Source organism: Lactuca saligna, chromosome 1 (assembly GCF_052625555.1).
Source record: "Lactuca saligna cultivar CGN05327 chromosome 1, ASM5262555v1, whole genome shotgun sequence".
NCBI classification, from domain to species: Eukaryota; Viridiplantae; Streptophyta; class Magnoliopsida; order Asterales; family Asteraceae; genus Lactuca; species Lactuca saligna.
In genome coordinates, this window is record NC_136417.1 from 11,476,595 (window position 1) to 11,498,044 (window position 21,450).

Genomic DNA, 21,450 nt, shown 5'->3' on the forward strand with positions numbered 1-21,450 from the left:
ATCGAGAGACGGAGAGAAAGAGGAAGCTAGAGGTGATGTATGGCGCAACAGGTTCGGGAAAAAAGCCCAGCGTATCTGATCACAGTTCTAGGGGACATCAAAGCTATATTCGGTGTGGCAAGTATGGCAAGTTGCACGATGGGGTGTGCAAGGCAGGGAGTTCCTGCTGCTTCAAGTGCGGTCGGACCGGTCATATGAGTAGGGATTGTACAACTACTACCACCACCACAACATCTGATCTGATTTGCTTCCATTGCAATCATAGGGGACATAATAAGTCCCAGTGTCTGGGTTTAGCATCAGTAAGACAGGTGGTGGCACCCGCTCCTACTACCCTGAGGATTACAGACGGCCTTCAGGTTTGGATCGAGGCGGCAGTGGCGAAGAGAAGAGCTTTCCATTTGACAGATGAGGAGGCACGGGCGACTCCTGATGTGGTTATGGGTATGTATCTTCTCCATCATCTCTTTATTGTTACTAATTATTGCTCATGCTTATGTGTTTGTTTATAGGTTCGTTCCTAGTGAACGACATTTCAGCTATGGTATTGTTTGATTCGGGGGCTACCCGATCCTTTGTGTCGCTTCCACTTAGCAAACGATTCAGTAGAGCTCCGGGGGAGCTGGATTGCCCACTCGACGTCGATATAGCCGATGACAGGACCGTCAGGGTCACGCAAGTTCACATAGGATGTACACCGCGGTTATTTGATGAGTAGTTCTCAGTGGATTTGGTTCCTATTACCTTGCGAGGTAATAAGGTCATCGTGGGTATGGATTGGTTGAGCCCCAACGGGGTAGTGATTGATTGTGAGCTACAATTAGTGAGGGTTCGCACTCCTAGCGGGGGAGAGTTAGTGATCCACTGTGAAAGGCCACAATGCGGGCCGATTCTTTATTCAGCGGCGAAAGCAAGGCGTTACTTTCACTCTTTCAGTAGGGTTGCGCAGGGTACGTTGCCTATGTCATGGATACACGAGATAAGGGTAAGGCGACATTCGATGATGTACCAGTAGTGTGAGAGTACTCGGACGTATTCCCGAAGGATTTGCATGGGATACCTCCGGAGAGACAGGTTGAGTTTCGGATTAACCTGGTCCCTGGTGCGGCTCCGATAGCCAAGATTTAGTGCTTAAAATTTCTTTACATACACCCTGCATATGCGGTGTATGCTTAGCGTACTAAGGTCCGCCCTAATACGCTCAACGTACACAACGTACGCCTGACATACTAGGCCTTTGGCCAAAATCACCAAAATGCCACTATGGACCATTCTTGTAACTTTCTTAAGCACAAGGGTCAAAATGTGATATTATTTCATACATAGCGTTAAAATTGAAAACACCTCAACATTGTGATGTTACACATCATCTTTCCTAAATCCATTTTGGTGCTCTTTTATTCTCTTATGGCGCTCTTGAGTAAAGGAAACATGAAAGCTTGGGCAAGAAATCATTCTTCTTGAGGAAATTAGTCTTCTCTTCACCCATGAACTTTGGTAAGTTCTAAAGATTAAAGACTTATTAGGTTTGTTGCATATATCTAGAAGTTTGATGGGTTTTTAATCATTTTTGGTGAGTTTGGTCCCTTTGAGGTTTTTTTCTTGGGGTTTGATGAACTTCAGAGCTTGTGGTTGATGCTTATAATCAAATATGACCTTTGGATCGCGTAACGAGTGCATGCAAGAGCTCTCTTTTTTCCATGCATAAAGATAAGTATATTTTGGACACCTTTGAGAACTAAGGTTTTAGATCTTGCTTGTTTGGGTCATCCAAATTGATAAAGTCGAAAAGTTTATCCATTAAGACATCATGGAGTATGATATAATAACTGAATCTTTATTAAGTTGAATACTTTATAGGTACATTATGCATTTGAATTCCCAATTTGCCTAATTAATTTATCATGTAGTGGGCGATGGGCGCTTGGTAGGGGTGTGGAACTCTTTTGACCATGTTGACTTTTGGTCAAACTGTGAAGGATTGGACCATTGATTTAGGTTTAACCTCTGACTTTTATTTAGGTGGTTTGTGTAAGCTAATTCGTTTACAAAACCTGCTTTTAAGATTCTAATCAACTGACTCCAATTAAGTTTTCTCACTATATTGTGTGTGACATTGTATACCATATGTATAAAAGGATATGTGTATTGTTAGGGTACAAGGATGCTAGTTAACTATGATAATGTCTATTATGTATGCAATTGATTGACTGTATGATACTTTTATGTGTCATGTATGGTTGGCGTATTGCTAGTATTGGTTAATCGTTATATGAATGCCCTAGGGTTCGTATGTGGTTAAAACCATATAGCCTTATAACTCTTGTTCTAACCTTATAGTTTGTTCTTATTTGATAAAGGGCTTAGGGTAGGAACATATATTCGACCGTTTATCTTATTCTCTGACTACATATGATTATGCATTCATGAGGCGATCCTTCAATATTAGCTTTTGTATGGTTGTGAATCGGCTATAGAATCGAAAGCCTTGTTTGTATGCATTGTATGTATGATGATGTATATGGTTGTTAACGTATCCCATCACGAATACGTCAAAAATAACAGAACCGTCAGACAGTTTGGGCAAAGATCGCATACGCCTAACGTCGGGCCCTCACTCTCGCGATCCCATATTCATTCTTTGGCGACCAAGCGTCAAAGCCAATATCGAGACAAAATAGTACCAACCACCCCACAGAGTGACAGTCGTACCACTCAGAACGTTGCTCCTGGCAGCCCCGTACCAGTGATAAACAACTACGTGTGGAGCACGATCTACCAATAAAAGGCCGTCTTCCTCTGTCACTCCTGAAAGGGTGCAAGATTCTATCGGGGATTTGTTCCCCCGATCACAGGTATAAAATGTCCCCTTCTTCTCTAAAAGGAGGGGCCTAAAAAATAGATATCCAAAGTCTTTTCTTAGATTTCCACCTTCTCTCTAAGAGAAAATTTGACTTGGTCGTTGGAGCTTCGTTTCGGGACTGTCTCCCGAGTAAAGACTGACGAGCTTGTTTCTTGTGTTGTGATTCTCAAGCCCTCCATTCCATTCTTCAAAGAGACGGAGTCAAGCCGGAGATTTTTCACAACAATGGTATACTGGAGAACTCGCTAAGCTTTATGCTTGCATTGTTAAGTTAAATGTTTTTCAGGTTATTCGAGGGAAGGACGCGGTGTGATTGTACATTTGCATCGAAGATTTATTTTTATTGGCTTCCGTTGGTTTTTATAAATTAACTCTGTTTAAACTTATGTTTTCAAAACGAAAGGATGATATAATATGTTTTTAGGAATGTGCAAGAGCTTTTAATCGGATTTCAAATGAATATTTTGATTTGAAATTTGGGACGTTAGACATACACACCATAGATTTCTTTTATAAGTCTAATCCAAAGTATGTCTTCATCGTTATTAAAAAGCCACTTTTTTTTAAGAGCATTATTTAATCCCTCCAAGCTTTCAAGATTGGTACCACCTCTCTTTTTGGAAGCCAAAACTTTATCCTATTTAACCCAATTTATTTTTCTTTCTTCCTATCTCTTCGTTTAAACCTAGAAAGAATTGAGATCTAAGAGCTTCTAACTTCTATTTGTGTAGCACCGGTAATTTAGGGATCCACATGTAGTATATAATCAAGGAGCCAAGAAGCATGAGAACGTGTTTACAACTAATATATTTTGTTCTCCTTGCATGAAAACCCTTCTTTCCTTGAAGTTAAACAAATAAACCGGCTAGAAAAAACATTTTTGTTGGAACATTTCAACATCCTATAATCCTCTTGTTGCTTTGCGTTAAGCTAGAGAGTTTTTATATATGTTGAAACTTCATGCAAGTATTCTTTGAAACCAACTAATTTTGATCACCTTTATAACAATACCAAAACTATAATGCATGTGTCCTAAAAACACCCCTTGACAATTAGAGGAAGTTCATATACAAAAAATTATATATAATTGTATATAAAAAAAACAAGTTTTAATAAACTAATAATAAATAATAAGTTGAATTTATATTACTAAATTCAAAATAGTTTGTTTTCAAGAACACCGTTGTTATTCTATCGAGGATATAAAAATAACATCTCTTTAAGTTCACTTACAAAAAAAATTTTATTCAATATATGAAAAAATAGAAACTAAACTCTTAAAATTTAAGAATAAATAATTAAATTCACATAATTAATAGCTTGCTTTGAAAGAACACCCTTCCGAAAGAAAATGATATGATGCTTTCCAAATTATTCTCAATTTCTCATATACAACAAAGCACCACATAGCACATACTAATTTTGTCTGAATCAACGCAATGATGAGTTGCCAGAAAAGCACGATCGATTCGAGTTGGTGGAAGGCTGCAGATGATCATTGAGTTTCCATTATTGCACATTCTTCAACAAACCTCCAAATCAGCGCCATTGTAGTGTAGGGTCATGCCCACCACCAACATGGTTAGTTTGTCGTCTTCTATATTTTGTCCTTTCATTTATTCTTTACAATACACGATCAGCCGACACAAAACCCTCTTTCATAAACCCCAATCCATAAATGTACAACGATTTTCGTGCTTCTAACAACTGTTTGTTACTTGTGCGGCTTTATCCAAATCATGAAACGGGGTTCGCTCGATGATATCAAGGTTTGTGTTGAGTGAAAGTTTTGATATGTGTACACTACAATGAAAGCTCAGACTCATGTAAAATGGGGTTTGGATTTCATTGTGGTTGATGACGAGAGGCTAACTTCATTTTATCCCAACTTTTATTTTTATTTATTTTCTGGGAGCCATTCAAATCGACCAAGATTGATTAGGGTTTTACCTTTTTATGAAACGATTTGGAATAAATTCATATCCATGCTTGACTGATTCTTTAGATCCGGAAAATGGGAAGTTAGTTTAAAGATCTATCATTCTATTGTTAAGATTTGTGTTCTAAACTTAAATTTAATTATTACTAGCTTGGTGTCATGAACACTTATAATTTTCTTTCATTAAAACTGCATTGCTTTTTTATTGGGAGCTATTTTATAAATTTGTTAAATAGTTAAAACAATTTTACACTCTACATTAAAAATGACATGATAAAGTTCTTGAAAACCGAGATTATATATAATTTTTTGGCTTTTGGTTCTCAGTTTCCTGGTGTAGAACCCGTGAAATAGAATGTTCCATTTGTGTGGCAACTGTTAGGTAGAGGGGGCATCTAATATAATATATTTTATTGACCTTTTAATGTGATACCTTAGTATACAACAACAGAAATATACAAAGTTCATGTAAATTCTTTTACATCTTAACAATCTCTTTGGCATATTATTTGATTTCCTCTTTCTTTGATTATGAATTTGTCTTTGATTCTTGACTGGAACTTTGACATGTAGTTTGACTTTAAAAGTCAGAAGTACCAAATCATAACAGGATTTCCACATGTCAATATTCAAGTTCCTTTTGAATTTTAGTAATGGGACCGGAATCTTTTTAAAAAGTCTTCAAACCCCAACATAACTACTTGAAAAATATCATCAATATGGTAATCAATTAATCATGCATGCAATTTTATCATTTGGTCAAACCCCATTATATCAAATCTTTAGAATCTTCTCCTTAAAATTATGTCAATTATTTAATAGGGATAATGACTTGAAAGGGTAACAAACTTTCGACTTTTATCACATTTAGTCACTAAACTTTTTTTCGTTATATATTTGCCATTGAACTATTGAAACTGTTCACATTTTACCCTTATGACCGGCAACAGCCGGTCATAAGGGTAAAATGTGAACAGTTTCAATAGTTCAATGGCAAACAGATAACGAAAAAAAGTTTAGTGACTAAATATGAACAAAATCGAAAGTTCGTTTCCCTCTAAAAAGTTCAATGACTAAATGTGAACAAACCTTCTCTTGTATTATGTTTTAGCAAATTATTTATTTTTGTTAAATTGTAGCAACATTTGTTGATGAAGAAATCTATGAAATAAAAAAATAAAAATAAAAACCCTGAAAATATATTTAAAAAAAAACAAAAAACCAAAACCGAAATAAAAAACCAATGGTTTGACATTTTCCAAAATAAAAAATCAAAATTTCCAATCTGATTTTGGTTTTACAAAAAAATTAATCATTCTCACTGATGTGAATTATGACCATTGGTTTGACATGCGAAATTTGTGACATCCCATGAATATGTAGTTACAACATCGTCTGAAATTGTAATTCATAGTAAGGAGTTAGAGTATCACCACATGAATACGTAGTTTCAACATCGCATGAACTCGGAATTCATCACCTGCAGGTTATGGGTCTGCTGGTGTTTCCACTGGGTTGGCTAGAATAGTCCGTGGTCGCCATCTATACTCTGGTAGATGACTACATCGCCACATTGCTGGTAAAGGTTATGGCATCTCCTTTCATCCTACATCACATATTCATCATCATCTATTTACCTAATTATCACCACCTTTCTATCATCACCTATCTCTCATCATTTTATTTCATCACACACCAACTATTTCATCTACCCATGTTTCATCCGCACCATATTTGTAGATATAAAATAAATATACCATTTAAATCTTTTAAAACATGTATAAAATCATTCATCCAGTATAGACAGCAAGTATTCAAATAATATACACACATAGCACGTAATTTATATAAAATACTTCATATCTATGTGTAAGATGAAAGTAACTATATATACCATAAATGCTTCCTAACTTTGAACCCCAAGGTTTACTCTACTAAAGCTTCATATTCTCGGCTCTCTGAACCTAGAAGGGTCCAGATCTATCACACCAAAAATATCAAGATAGCTCTTCCTCTCACTCTACACACTCAAGCTTGCTAGGGTTCTCACTTATGGGAAAGGTAGTCGCAATTGAAGGCCATAAATGCCTTTAAATATGGCTCGAGCCCAAAGATTTAGGGTTTCTGCCAACAGCGCGAACTCGTCGAGTCGCCTCACCGACTCGTCGAGTCCATTCATTAATCCGAGTCATTAGTCGCGACCTTACTCGACGAGTTGAGGCGTCAACTAGTCGAGTCTCTCTTCTTAACTCAAAAGAAAAATATTTAAATGATGATACCTGGAAATCCGGATGTTACATTTTGTTTTTTTTTCATAGATTTCTTCATCAACAAATGTTGCTACAATTAAACAAAAATAAATGATTTTGCTAAAACATAATACAATAAGACGTTTGTTCACATTTAGTCATTGAACTTTTTAGAGGGAAATGAACTTTCGATTTTGTTCACATTTAGTCACCAAATTTTTTTTCATTATCTATTTGCCACTAAACTATTGAAACTGTTCACATTTTACCCTTATGATCGGTAACAACCGGTCATAAGGGTAAAATGTGAATAGTTTCAATAGTTTAATGGCAAATAGATAACGAAAAAAAGTTTAGTGACTAAATGTGAGAAAAGTCGAAAGTTCGTTACCCTTTCAAGTCATTATCCCTATTTAATATTTACTGCTTTGCAGGCGAATCTTTGTGATATATGTGGTGATAAAGGTGTGATTGAAGCTATAATAACATGTTGTGAATGCAAAACTTCTCGCCTGCATCTGTATGATTTCTCTTCTCTATTTCACTTTCACATGACAATATCATTGACTATAAACACCTTCTTGTATGTAAAAGGTTTATATTTTTAATCAATTTTATAAAAAAAAAAAATACAATCATTTAGTAATTTGTAATATAATAAATTTATAGGAATCCAACCAAAAGTTTAACTTTTTATATAATTAACAATTACAAACAATAAAGTATAAACATAACCTGAAACTCTTGAAAGTCTGTTATCATACATTTATAAAATACTCAAACCTTCAACCTTTTAAATATGTGAAATATTATTCGATATTCAATCGTCAATGTGTCTTAATGAATCATATGAACAATATGTGCTTAATCCATTGATTGAAGACGAATATTTTAGATCATTTATTAGAAGTCTTTCTCAATAACGAAAATATGTCATTTAAAGTGTTTTGTTTTTGTAGAACATTCTTCAAAAGTTGATGTTCCTTGTTGGAAAACTTGAAAGTTAACTGTATTTATGTTTAGAAGTAAATTTATATGTTTCAGGTATTACATGAGGGTAGTTACTACAGAGGCACCACAGTTTTGGCTTTGTGAACAATGTGAGAGAAAAAAGTTGTTTTCACCCACAAAAACAACCAATAAAGAACAAATACCTAAAGTTTTAATACAGAAAAACACAAGGGTACTAAAAAGTCCAAACAAAACTTCTTTTGCTAGCCGATTTAACTTCAAAGAGAAAAGGGTGAATACAGGAAGAACAAAATATATCAGTTGTGATGAAGCAGTTAAACTTTCTTCAGGTGTTAACAAGTCTGAACAACAACCACCTTCCTTAAGAAATGATTTCACTTCTAAACATGCATCATCAAGATCCACGCCACCACCACGTGAAAAGAGTCTTGTTAAAATCTATGAATCCACCAACTCCATGTTTGAACCACAATTACAGTAGCCTGTTGTTCAAAAATCAACTGCTGTGAAAGGTGAAACTCTTTATATGCATACATGTTATGTACTTTTAGTTTGTAAAATGTAATCACAAAAGTTATCATTATCTTTAACCTTTTTTGGGGTTTCTTATTTCCAGATTCTATCAAGTCCACTAAGTTTTCTTCTGTAAGAGTTGAAAGAACAAACAAAGAAAGCTTTTCACCAAGGAGTGAAGTCTTGCCTCACACAAAAGAAGAAGTTGATATCAGAAAGCATATTGAAGTGCCTAAATCTTCCCACAAAATCGGAAAAAAAACATCACACAAGAAAGTATAAAGAGGGGTATTGACTTATGAGTTAAGAATCTCTAGTATTGTGATTGTTCCTTTTTCTTATGGTTTTATCTTGCATAAGCCCTAGTGTTATGTATTCTTTTTTTAATTTCTTTCAGCAAAGAGTGAGGTTCTCTCTTCCACAAAGAAGAAGTTGAAATCGAGGTGCCTAAATCTTCCAAAAAGTCGATGAAACCAACATGAAAACAGGTAGAAAAGATGGGAATATGTTGTTTGTTGATGTCATTGTGTCATCCTTGTTGAAAATGTCATTAATTTTGTAAATGTTATTTGAAGGTGGCAATAAGAATGATGCTGATGTGGAGGCCAAGGATAATTCTAGAGAAGTATATCTAACAATGCCTATTTTTGAGATACATGATACTTCCATTCCTGCTTTACATTCTTACTGGAAGTAAGCAAATTATCCATTCTTTTCTTTCATAAATCTAATTCCACTTTCATTCAAAAGAGGAGTCAATGTTTGACTTTTGAATGTCAAAATAGGAAGTTTTTAGAAACCTGAAACCCATATAAAGGTGGAAAGTAAGACTACTTTTTTCTTTAGAAAAGAGTGTGTGTGTGTATTTGGTTTTATGTTCGAAAAGAAAAGGGGAAAAAAGATGATTATTTAATTGGCATGTTTTTTTTTGTAGGGGAAGTTTTAATCTACCAAAAGGGCATGAAATTTATAATGGGGCATTCAGGGGTCATCCACCATGGAATGTGCATAGTAAGGTGTATAAGGCCCTACACAAAATGCCCGAAAATATTTGTTTTAGTTGCTTCCAATTCCTGACTTATTTCAAGGCGACCCCCCTAAAAGGATGACATTGTCTTGTACTTCTTTCCAAGATACAAAAAAAGTTCATATCCGATTGAACTATGGGCCAAAAGTTGCAATTTTTGCATTATTATATTTATATACAAGTTTGTGACAAATCTTGATTTATTTATTTAATGTGCACACATATGAAAAGTGTACTCTAACGGACTTTCTTTGGAATAATAATTTGGTTATGAAAAGCTATGTGGATGAAGTGGAGTTGTTTGTGCTCTCATCTAAATTCTTACAACTAAATTCTCAAGGTAACTTCATAATCTGATTATTTATATATGTTTATTATCCCTTTTGTTGGAACAAAAATTACACTTTTTTGTCCCATTCAAAAAGTTGAGACATGGACTCCTGTTTGATCTCTCATATGAATATGATATGTGCAAAAGATGCAAATACCCTTCTCAATCAACATTGAAAATAACCAGACAAAGCTTTAAGCTTGTTGTATTACATAGAAGAATCAATGTATAAATTAAATATTGTTTTTTTTTTTATGTTCAGAATTTGAAGGGAATTACTTTCTTTGGGGAGTGTTTCGGGCAAATATGGTGAAGAAGGGCACATCATCAAACTCAATTGTTGTGCATGAGAATGTGAATGACTTTCCTCCAGGTTTTGAGAAAATGCACAACCTTCCTCCTCCTCAAGGTTGATCCTTTTGCAATATATGACACGTGGCACAACATACTTAGAGCTTGTTATATAGGTGAAGAAAAGACTATTAATGGTTCCGGGTTTCAAATACGAAAAGAAAGAAGCACGTGTTAAATAGTTACTTCGCAGAACTATGAATTTGTGGATAGTGATGACATTTACTAATTACTAATTACTAATTACTGCATGGGGAAATTCAAGTTAAATAGCAACTAATTTTACTATTTTACCTTTTTCATAGCCTAAGTATATATTCATGAGAACAAAACAATATTGTTGTCCCATAATACCACTAAAATCATTGTTATTATGCATCATCTAAGGCCATCGGTTAAAAAACTATATATATATATATATATATATATATATATATATATATATATATATATATATATATATATATATATATATATATATATATATATTGAATGTCATATGCATATTGATAAAATCAAACAATAAATTGAATGTTTGATGTGCCATATGTTTAGACAATGCATAAATTATTATTCATAAATTAAACTTGCTGACTTGTTGCTGTTGGCTTTTCCTCCTAGCTAGACAAAATGTTTAATTAACGATGAATATAACAAATTAAATTAAATACCTATTACTTTTTTTTATTAATTATATGTTTTAATATTTATTTATTACTTCATAAAGTATTATATTTATAATAATATTTTAATGCCTATTTATGAGTTATAGCCAATTCATTCTAGGTGTTGATATGTTAGAATCGATTTTGAAATATTGTATGTTTGTATCCCGCCAATGCCCTTAAATATCTTGTAGTTATATTTAATTACCAAAATGGTCTTTAAATATTTTGTTGATCATACCTATCTTTTTAGATAGTTATGAAATCATATTTTTTATGCCACATTTGCACGTCATCTTAAAAAATAAACAACAAAAAGATCAAAGAATAAACTAATAATTTCATCATTGATATATATATATATATATATATATATATATATATATATATATATATATATATATATATATATATATATATATATATATATAAACATGCATGTTCTCTTGTAACTTCTATCATATTACATATGGAATTTTTTTTAATCCGTGATCCATGCATCAGTAACATTTGCCCATATGTGCAATTTTGACATTTAAGTTGTATCTTTGCCCACTTCTGCATTGTTTCAGATAATAAAAAGGTTTCTTGTTTAATACATTCACCTAAGTAAAGCCATGAAGATGCAAAGATTCAAAGTGCTGTTTCAAATGGTTGCGACTATGGGTGCCGAAAGGGAACCAATGGGGACCAAATCTCATTATTCATTAAAAAAGAAAATTTATTCTACTAATTCACATGGTTAAAATCACTTTTAAGTGGGGTGCACAACTCTTCTCGTGGCCAACTTTTTATTGTCTTGGATGTGATTTGAACTGGAAGTCTACATTAATACCTAAATGTCACCAATTCTTACGAATCTTATTTTATTTTAGGAATTTTTAGGTAGATTGTAAGGATAACTAAGATGATCCGTCCCTTCTAGTATTAATTTAAATTATATTACTATCTATGTATTTATTAAATTGTTCATTAAATTTATTTATTAATAATATATTTATTAATTTATAAATATCTTAGTATTTTATATTACAACAATATGTATTATTACATTATTTATGTTGTATTATTTCTATTAACTACAAATAACTATAATATACATAAAATTTATAAGATATTTGTTGATATATCAACAAGATCACTTATATAAAGAGTGTTAGCATTTACTTGTAGCTTGTATAGTTATTACAAAAGGTGTATATGACACAAATGTTTATATGACACAAATGTGTCATGAGGTGTTTTCAAAATATCTCAAAACCGAAAAACCAACAGATTATATAGATTTTAGGTTATCCGAACTTGTTTTTTTTTCTTAATTGTGATTCAGTTAACCAAGTCAGTAAAAAATGAGGGTTTTCCCTTTCAATTACATTTCAATTACATTTCGTTGTTTTTTATGGTGACCATAAAAACAGAATTTTGTTATTTCTTTTTTACTTTTAACGACGATGTTAGGTTGAGAAAGCACATCCACCTCTTTTTTTATAAAAAAAAATTGTAATTTCTTGAGATTCATCGGAGTCCAAATAGCAGCATCAAAACAAGTATTAAAATTACACCAAGGATCTTTTAAAATACCTAAGAAACAAGACTCATATCAATCAGAAAAAAAAATGTTTAAATATTTTATAATCAATCATGTAAAAATAAAAAAATTCTTTCATTTTTAAACTTATTGGAGTCGAGACTTTCTATATCTTATTCTTCATAACTTTCAAAACTCCTTGTCAAAAACTACATAAAAACTAGTACTATAATTTGTTTATTGATCGTATTTTCATAACTTCCGAAGCTTCTAAAGGAAATTTTACATAAAAATCATTATATTCTATGTACTTATAATAGTTTAACCAATATAATTCAATTTGTTGATGAAAGTCATTTGGGTTTGACTTTTTTTTCTAAGTAGACCACGTTGATCTATAGTAAACAACAATGAACACAATAGGAAATTTTGTCAAAGTTTAATACCCTAAGTGAATTTTGACATTCAATAATCTAGTAAAGGTACTAAATTTTGACCAAAAAAAATATTTTGATTACTTTAACGTGCTATCTCATGGTATAACATGTCAAAATAGTGGACATATAAATAATTGTCAAAGTTAGATAATAACTTTAATTGACGAAACTGAAATATACCGAATAAAAAAATAGCCAAATAATAATATGGGTATTATGTAGGGGTGAGCATTTGGTTCGGCGTGAAGGTTAGGACTTAGGACACAATATAAATTCCTAACTTGGCTAATCATAAGTAATTCAAATCAATTAAAAAATTCGGCAACCCCCTTCATTGATCAAGAAACTGAAGAATAAAAAACAATAGATGCTAAGTGAGTAATTGGGTTGGAGATCTCGAAGAAACTCACATAAGTTCTTGTATTCTAGATATTCTTGATTGTTAGTTATAGAACTTTGTTAATATTATATGAAATTGATATTATTAGTTGATTTGTTACAAATAAATTAGTTGTTATAAGCTTGATTGCTATGGTTAGTTGAATTTTGTTGAATCTTTTTATTTGTTTTTAAGGCAGTGAAGAAGAATTTGTTGGTCCTAAGCCTCAAGTTAACATCGATGACGATTCAAAACAAAAGATATGTCAAAGCCTACAAAACGAAGAAAAAAAATGGCAACAAAAGAGCCATTTGTTGGAAATCATTCATTAAAACCAAAGTATTGACAATGTAAGTTTTGCAAAGCTTTACTAAAAGTCGATCCAAATCAAAACAAGGCTTCTAGTTTAGCCAAACATGCCAATGGGTGCAAAAAAATCCGGCTAACGATGAAGATAAAAGTCAAACCAAGTTGAATTTTAATGACACAAACTGGGAGGCTAATGTAACAACATGGAAACACGACGAGTCTAGAATTAAAAAATAAGGCATTATTAAACCTTCTCGTCGAAGGTGAACTGTCATTTAAGTTCATTGAAAACAAGGTCTTTATCGAATACACCAACGCATTTAATGGTAGGCTTGTCTTGTCATCTAGACATAAGATTTCTTATGGTGTAGTCAAGTTTTACATAGAAAAGAGAACAAAATGGTTTTATTTGAGTAACCCAAAAACCACAATACATTTGACAACGGACACTTGGACTTCCTATTATCAAATGGTAACTTACATAGTGGTCACGACACACCTTATAGCTGAACATTGCGTGATGCACAAGAGAACAATAAATTTCAAGGAGATAGCCAAAAGGAGAGAAAATTGGTTGATAATTACTCGATTGCATTCTGTATGAGGAATAAAAAATATCATGTTTATGACCATGGAGTTAGTAGATTGTATTCACTTCTAACGACAAGACAACTTATTTTTGGGTTAAATAGTTGTCTAATCTTTATGACGGTGGAAATCATTTTCACATAAAGTATGCATGACCCACATATAAAACCATATTGTGAGGGATGGGCTAAAATTTCAAAATCACCATGTTGAATGTGTCCAAAAATTTTGAAAAGTATATTAGACAATTGACACAAGGGATAATGAAAGTTCAAAAAGGCTATGAAAGATTGTGGGTTAGAAATGAAAAAGTTTCCATGTGCTAACACCCCTACCCAATGAGACTCGACTATTGAGTTTTGCATAAGAGGAATTTTTTTTAATTGTGTTGAATTTGTCATATTTTTTAAATTAACATAACTCTTTTCTTTGAATTCATAATGGCATAATGTTTTCCCAACATGTAGTTAGTTATTTGTCCATGAGTTTAGACAACAATTTTAAACATGTAGTTAATTGTGTATCAAAACTAAATTGTTTTTGTTTTAACATTATATACGATCTGTTTATTTTTAAACTATCTGTTTATTTTTAAACTGTCATAACTCCTTCATTTAAAGTAAAAATGACTTGATTTTTTCGACTTGATTTTTTCCAACATGTATCTTATTGTTTGTACCTTATTTTAAACCACAATTTCACCCTATTTGGTTGCTTATTGATTAAGTAACAGACCCTAGAAAAAGCTCGTATGCGTTCTTTAGTAACTTGAAAGTTGATTTACATCGAGTATGGGTGTCACCACATAGAAACATCTTCGTTTTTAACTTACAATCTTTCATATCTTTTTTGAACTGACTTATCTTTTGTGTCAATTATGTAATATGCAGGTCATACATCTTATATTGAAATGTTTTCCATCATCGTAAAGATTTGACAACTTTTTAACAAAAAAAAAAAAAAAAACTGTCTTGTCCTTCGAAGTGGTGTTATCCACGGTCATAGAAATGACATTTTTTATACTTCATCCGTGAATGCAATGCAATGTAGTAATATTCGGCTAAGTTCGTCTTCTTTATGACTATCTGTCTCTCTAAGTTTATTATTCTATTGTATGTCACCCAATTTTCATCTATAAAGTGGGTTGGACCATTTGACAAGAAACGATCAAGTAACCATTGTCAAATGTATTGTGGTCTTTAGGTTATTTAAATATAAAAAAAACATTTATCTTCTCTCTTGCATGTAAATTTTGTCCACATTGTGGAAAAATTTATGTTTAGATAGCAAAACAACTTTACCATTAAATGCATTGGTGTATTCAATTAAAACCTCTTCAACGAACTTAAATGTTAATTCGCCTAAAACAAAAAGGTTTGATAATGTTTTGTTTATCCTAAACCAGAGGTCTTACATTTTGCATACTTTTTTTTTCACACAATCATTCTCTACTATCTAAGGGTGCGTTTAGTTGTGGAAAAATGAGCCGTTTTTCGGAAAAATTTTCCAAGAAAAATGAGAATTTTGAAAACGCGTTTAGTTCGTCTATTTTTCTAAATTTTTCACGGAAAATGAAAATTTTCCGTTTTCTAAAATTACAAAGAAGTTGGAAAATTTTGGAAAACTGATAATCATTGTTTTCCATATTTTTCTAATTCCAAAATTTTTCTATAAACACACACCCACCCACACACACACATACATACCCATCCACACACACACCCGCACACACACACACACACACCAACCCACAAACACACACACATACATACCCACTCACACACACACCCCAACCCCCACACACACATACATACCCACACACACCCACACACACACACACCCACAAACACACACACTTACACATACATACCCACACACACACCCACCCGCACACACACATACACACACCAACCCACACACACACATACATATCCATCCACACACACACACACATACATACCCACCCACTCACACACACCCACCAACATACACACGCACACACCAACCCACACACACACACCCATAAACACACACACTTATACATACATACCCACACAACCACCCACAAACACACACACACACACATACATACCCACCCACACACACACAACCACCCACAAACACACACACACCCACCCACCCATAAACACACACACACCCACCCACCCATAAACACACACACTTACACATACATACCCATACACCCACCCACAAACACACACACACACATACACATACATACCCACCCACACACACAACCACCCACAAACAGACACACATACACACCCACCCACAAACACACTTACATACACATACATACCCACTCACCCACACACCCACCCACAAACATACACACCCACCCACACACACACACCCACAAACAAACACACACACCCACCCACACACCAACCCACAAACACACACACATACATACCCACCCATACACACACCCGCACACACACACACACCAACCCACACACACGCACATCTACCCCCACCCCCACCCCCACCCTCACAGACACACATACCCACACACACACAAACCTACACCTACCCCCACAAACACACACTCGCACCCCCACCCACCCAACACCACCACAACAATCACCAACCTACCATCACAACCACCACCACTAACCCGTCACTAGCACCACCACCATCACCACCACTGACAAAATTGACGCCGCCACCAACATCGCCTGTCATCACCACCACCGTCGTCGACCCGCTACCGTCACCGCCCCCACCCACACCCTACAACCACTACCGTTTTTTAAAAATGAAAACCGATAGAAAAATAGACATCTAAACACGTTTTCTAATTTTCTAAAACTGAAAATGAAAAATGAATAAGTTTAACTAAACGCGTTCTCTAAATTTTTCAACGAAAAATGAAAACGGAAAATGAAAATTGAAAAGGGAAAACAAAAAACGGAAAATGAAAATTGTTTTTCCGTAACTAAACGCAACCTAAGATTTCCAACCAAACTCTAGTTTTGCCATCTAACCAATTTCTCTCATTCTGTGCCCACTTATTTTTCACAATATCCTTAAGAAATTTCTATCTCTTGCTTTTTACAGCTACTCATAACAAGTTAAAAAAAATTAAAATATTAGAGATCTTGATTTAAGTATATAACAAAAAGTTCTTTCATCTCGGAATATAAATAATACTAATATCCATTGTTTTTCATTTTTCATTTAACAAAAGGAAATACGTGCATAGGAAAAAAAAATCTTTTTAATTTATTCTAATTTCGACCAATATTTTGACATTATTTTTGCTAGAATCAATACCTAACCACAAAATCACAAATAAACAAGGAGGGACTAGATTCATAGGTTTAAAGACTTGTAATAGAGCATATGTGTGAGAAATATTATTATAGTGAAGGAATTAGATGGTTTCATTAAGAATATTAACATTCACCAAAAAGCTGAAACTTGTTACTATTCACCAAAAAGAGTAAAATTTGGTTGCCAACCCTATTATGGCCCACCAAAAAGAGTTCACTTAGTTTAGTTTAGAAGTATGTTGCTATTCTCATCCTTCTCAGTAAATCTAATTGTGTTGCAAAGGAGGCTTACTTTTGTCTAATATTAAGCTAGTGACTGTATCTGTGTTTGGTGTCTTTCTCTCATTGAATTGGTCTCTGAGGAATTCAACAGCCATGAATGTAAGAGCAGAAGCTGGAACATACCATATCACCCGTGGAATGCTTCCTCTAAAAAACCCCTTTGCACCTTCAATCAACCATATTCTATGAAATGCATCCATCCAACCATTATACCTGTCACACATTTTATATATAAAACATTAATTCTCACATAAATTTCTAAATAAAAAAATAAATACAACATTCTTGCATAACTACCATTTCTACCTTACGATTGTGCCTTGTACTTGTAGTCTTGTTTTGATTACATCTAAAGGCGTTGTAAGATATGCACTAACACCTGTGCATGTTTTACATTTATCATGTTAAAAAATCCTTCAACACCATATAACAATAATAATAATAAAAAGAATAATAATAATAATAATAATAATAATAATAATAATACCCCCAGCTATTCCTCCCAATACAAGCCCCTCAAAAGAAGTATTGACATGGAATCTTGAATTAGGGAACCACTTTTGCCTCCCGTATTCTGTTACTTCTTTTAACGCCTCATAACACGTAACCTGCATATGTAAATAAATATAATAACTCTCTTGTAGATTGATTATTGTAGATTTTATCGACTACTATTACTAATTAAATAGACTACAATCGGATGATGAATAAAGAGAATAAGAGGTGGAAAATGGAATGACAAAACTACCATTAAACCAGCAAATGGGACATCCCTTGCAAGTGTAGACCAATACCTGCCAATAAAACAAGAAAATAGTAACAAAAAAAACAGGTCGTTTCACATGGAAAAAAAAAAAAATACTTCAGGGACTGAAAATGTTAATATTTCTTTTCAGGAACAATTCCATATTTCCATTCCATCAAGCAAAGCAAAACAAACAGGTTTTTCAGACTTTCAGTCATAGAAAGCACTTGCTAAAAGTGGAAATTTGAGGGGTGGTAATAAAACAAAAGTAAAAAGTAAAAAGTATACCCTGCATATAGTCCCTTTGGTCCTTGATCTTTCCATATTGAACATCCAGCTTGAAACATTCCAGAATAGTATCCATACATACTCAAACTGGCATCAGATGCACACTCTTTCATCACAACTGAACTCCAGTATTTCTTTGTTCCTTGAACCTGCATACGTTGCTTAATCACCTCGCAAGGGACATATATAAAAGACCCAAGTGTATCTCCTGTTATGGTTTCAAGGAGATAAACAAAACAAACAAATTATTTTATTTTATTTTATTTATTCTTCGTATGTATTAATCGTATCTTGAAACTGAAAGTTAATGGAAATGCATCAACTTTGACACAAAAACAAGAGTTGCTACTTGCCTAAAGCACCAGCAATGAAATGGGCCCAATGACCTCCAAGATTCGGATGTGTTTCTTCAATCCACTTTTTGGTGGATTCTATGACACCAAAATATGTTGCACCAGTTGCAAGAGATCCAGTTACCCCAGGTGCCACCCCTCTATAAAAACCTAACACTCAGGTAGATTTTTAGCAAAAGGGAAGATGTAACAAAATGCTTAAAGTTTGCACATTGTGCCACTGTAGATCAGGAAAGGAGTCACATGTAAAAGCATATGATTCACACATTCAAAGGAAAAAAATAATTTTATAGGAAGAGAATTCACCTCTTAAGCCATCAGCACCCCAGACAGCTCTAACCATCTGTAATATAGTCTTTTGATTCTGATCATAGGAACACAATGCACCAACATCACCGAGTTAATAAAGAGTCAACATCCAAGAAAATGAACCCAAGTTATAAATGTAACATGCACAAGTATTGAAGCTACCCAACTATATCTTTCTTGTTCCATAGAGTTTAGATTTGATTGTAAGAAAACCATAACAGACCTGGCTTTGAGTCAAAATGGCTTGACTTTGGATTCGAGTTTTCACAGTATCAATTGGGTGCATCATCCCTTCCCCAAAGCCACCAGCAAGGGCTCCCCATAAGAACTCTCTCCAAACTGAAATGTGTTAGCACATTACCATGAGAACTCTGTTTTTTCTAAAAAGTAAGAAGTATTTTTATTTTCAATCTCAACCACTTTGATGAAGAAAGTGTAACATCCTTTTAAAACACTGCATATATGATAGTTATAAAGTTATACTGCCTTTGCATACTAGTAAGTGTCTAGGTTGGGTGGGCTGGGATTCAACTTCAAAAAATGATAAGGACTTAATCTAGTTTTGGATAAAACTGATTACTACAAATAATACATATAATGGTCACGTACAGTCGGCCTTTAGAATGCACTGAAGTTCGAATTAGTAATGGATTGGGGAAATACAAGGTCCTTCTTCACTCAAGCTCAACTCAATGCACTTGTTCAATGGACAGGGTAACTGAAAGTCACTTTCTATCTTAAATGACACAAAATCCTACACTTTTCTGCTAAACATGAGTTGTACTTTGTCACGTAAATGCAATCTAAGTTCTCCATTATTCATTCTCCAACTTTAGAATGCAATTACTATCATCTGATGCACAAATAACACCAATGCCTTCGGAAAGCAAGACTAAGATATCTCTCCGTCCACATCATACACCAGTTTCATTATAGATCGGAACAGTAAAACTCTAAAAATTAAAGCAAAATATTACACGGCTAACATTTTTTCGATCTCAAACCAGTAACGAAGTATTTAAAATCAGACAACAACTTTCGAGGACTCATTTCAACCACAAATCTAATTTACCGCGCACGATTAGTTCGATTAAAATGCGTGAACAAGTTGTTAATCAAAACATTAAGATAGAGGACGAAGATTAAACTTGCCAAAGAATTGATTGTGTGGCGAGTTTGTTAAAACAATTGTTGCTGAAGATTTTGTTCCTTGAATTCCTTCAGAAGCTGTAGTGCTACTGCTGGTGACCGCCATGAAATCGAGCAGTTGCTTTTAGCAGTCCTTTCGTTCGTCGGTTTAGGGTTTTAGGGTGGTTTTATGGAGGGGGTTTAGACAGAGGACGAGGCTCACGGAGATCGACGTTAGCCTCGAAATTTGAGGAGTCTCGAAAAGTATTTCACGACATCTAATTCAGCACTCTCTCCCCTCCTCTCGTCGCTCCTCTCATCGCAATGTATCGACTTTCCGCCCAAGAAAAAGAACGGAATTTGTTGAGTTTATATATTTGTTGTTAGAGTAAATTCCAAAAATGACTCTCAATTTTCATGGTAACATTGGATTTTCTTGTAATTTTATTTTGTTTCGATGGTCTTGTCTATCTAAAATATTAGTTTGCCTTTCATTACTTTTTAATTTATTTTCATTAATAAAATATCAAATAATATATCAAATAATAACCTTGTTTTCATAAAATAACCTTTATAACAACCGTTCTCAAAATATTTACTTTCAAAATACATTATTATTTCAAAAATTGTCTCATTTGAGTGGACAAATAATTTATATAATGTTTGGTAAGTGCTAGGTGTGTCAAACTCAATAAATAATATGGGTGTTATAGATTCTAAATACACAATTTCAATGCACTAAAAAGTAATACAAAGCAAGTAGGGTCGATCCCCACAGACACAAAGATAAAAGTTTATATCTTTTTTGCACAATGTACCTTAGTCACAAAAGGGGGATTTATATGCAAAATTTGAAATAATGTAAATAATAATATACTTTGAAAACATGTTGAAAAAC

General features: G+C 33.6%; 1 protein-coding gene across 1 annotated transcript; it reads right to left on the reverse strand.

The window, feature by feature from the left end:
- Window positions 1-17,509: 17,509 nt before the first annotated feature.
- LOC145005949 (Mitochondrial substrate carrier family protein) lies at window positions 17,510-20,911 on the reverse strand. The gene is made up of 9 exons (XM_078965078.1): window positions 20,577-20,911; window positions 19,648-19,763; window positions 19,422-19,479; window positions 19,116-19,265; window positions 18,763-18,970; window positions 18,478-18,523; window positions 18,217-18,337; window positions 18,036-18,108; window positions 17,510-17,942 (listed from the first exon to the last, which is right to left on the reverse strand). Exons 1-9 carry the CDS (start codon window positions 20,677-20,679, stop codon window positions 17,714-17,716), a joined length of 1,104 nt encoding a protein of 367 aa, XP_078821204.1. The 5' UTR covers window positions 20,680-20,911; the 3' UTR covers window positions 17,510-17,713.
- Between the last annotated feature and the right edge of the window lie 539 nt (window positions 20,912-21,450).

What these genes read in the sequence shown, in the direction of transcription:
- LOC145005949 (XM_078965078.1), bottom strand. Translation starts at nt 20,679, where the DNA reads ATGGCGGTCACCAGCAGTAGCACTACAGCTTCTGAAGGAATTCAAGGA. An exon ending in GCCACACAATCAATTCTTTG is followed by an intron (nt 19,764 to 20,576) that starts GCAAGTTTAATC and finishes AACACATTTCAG; the next exon opens with TTTGGAGAGAGTTCTTATGG. An exon ending in CCAAAGGGACTATATGCAGG is followed by an intron (nt 18,524 to 18,762) that starts GTATACTTTTTA and finishes TTTTATTGGCAG; the next exon opens with GTATTGGTCTACACTTGCAA.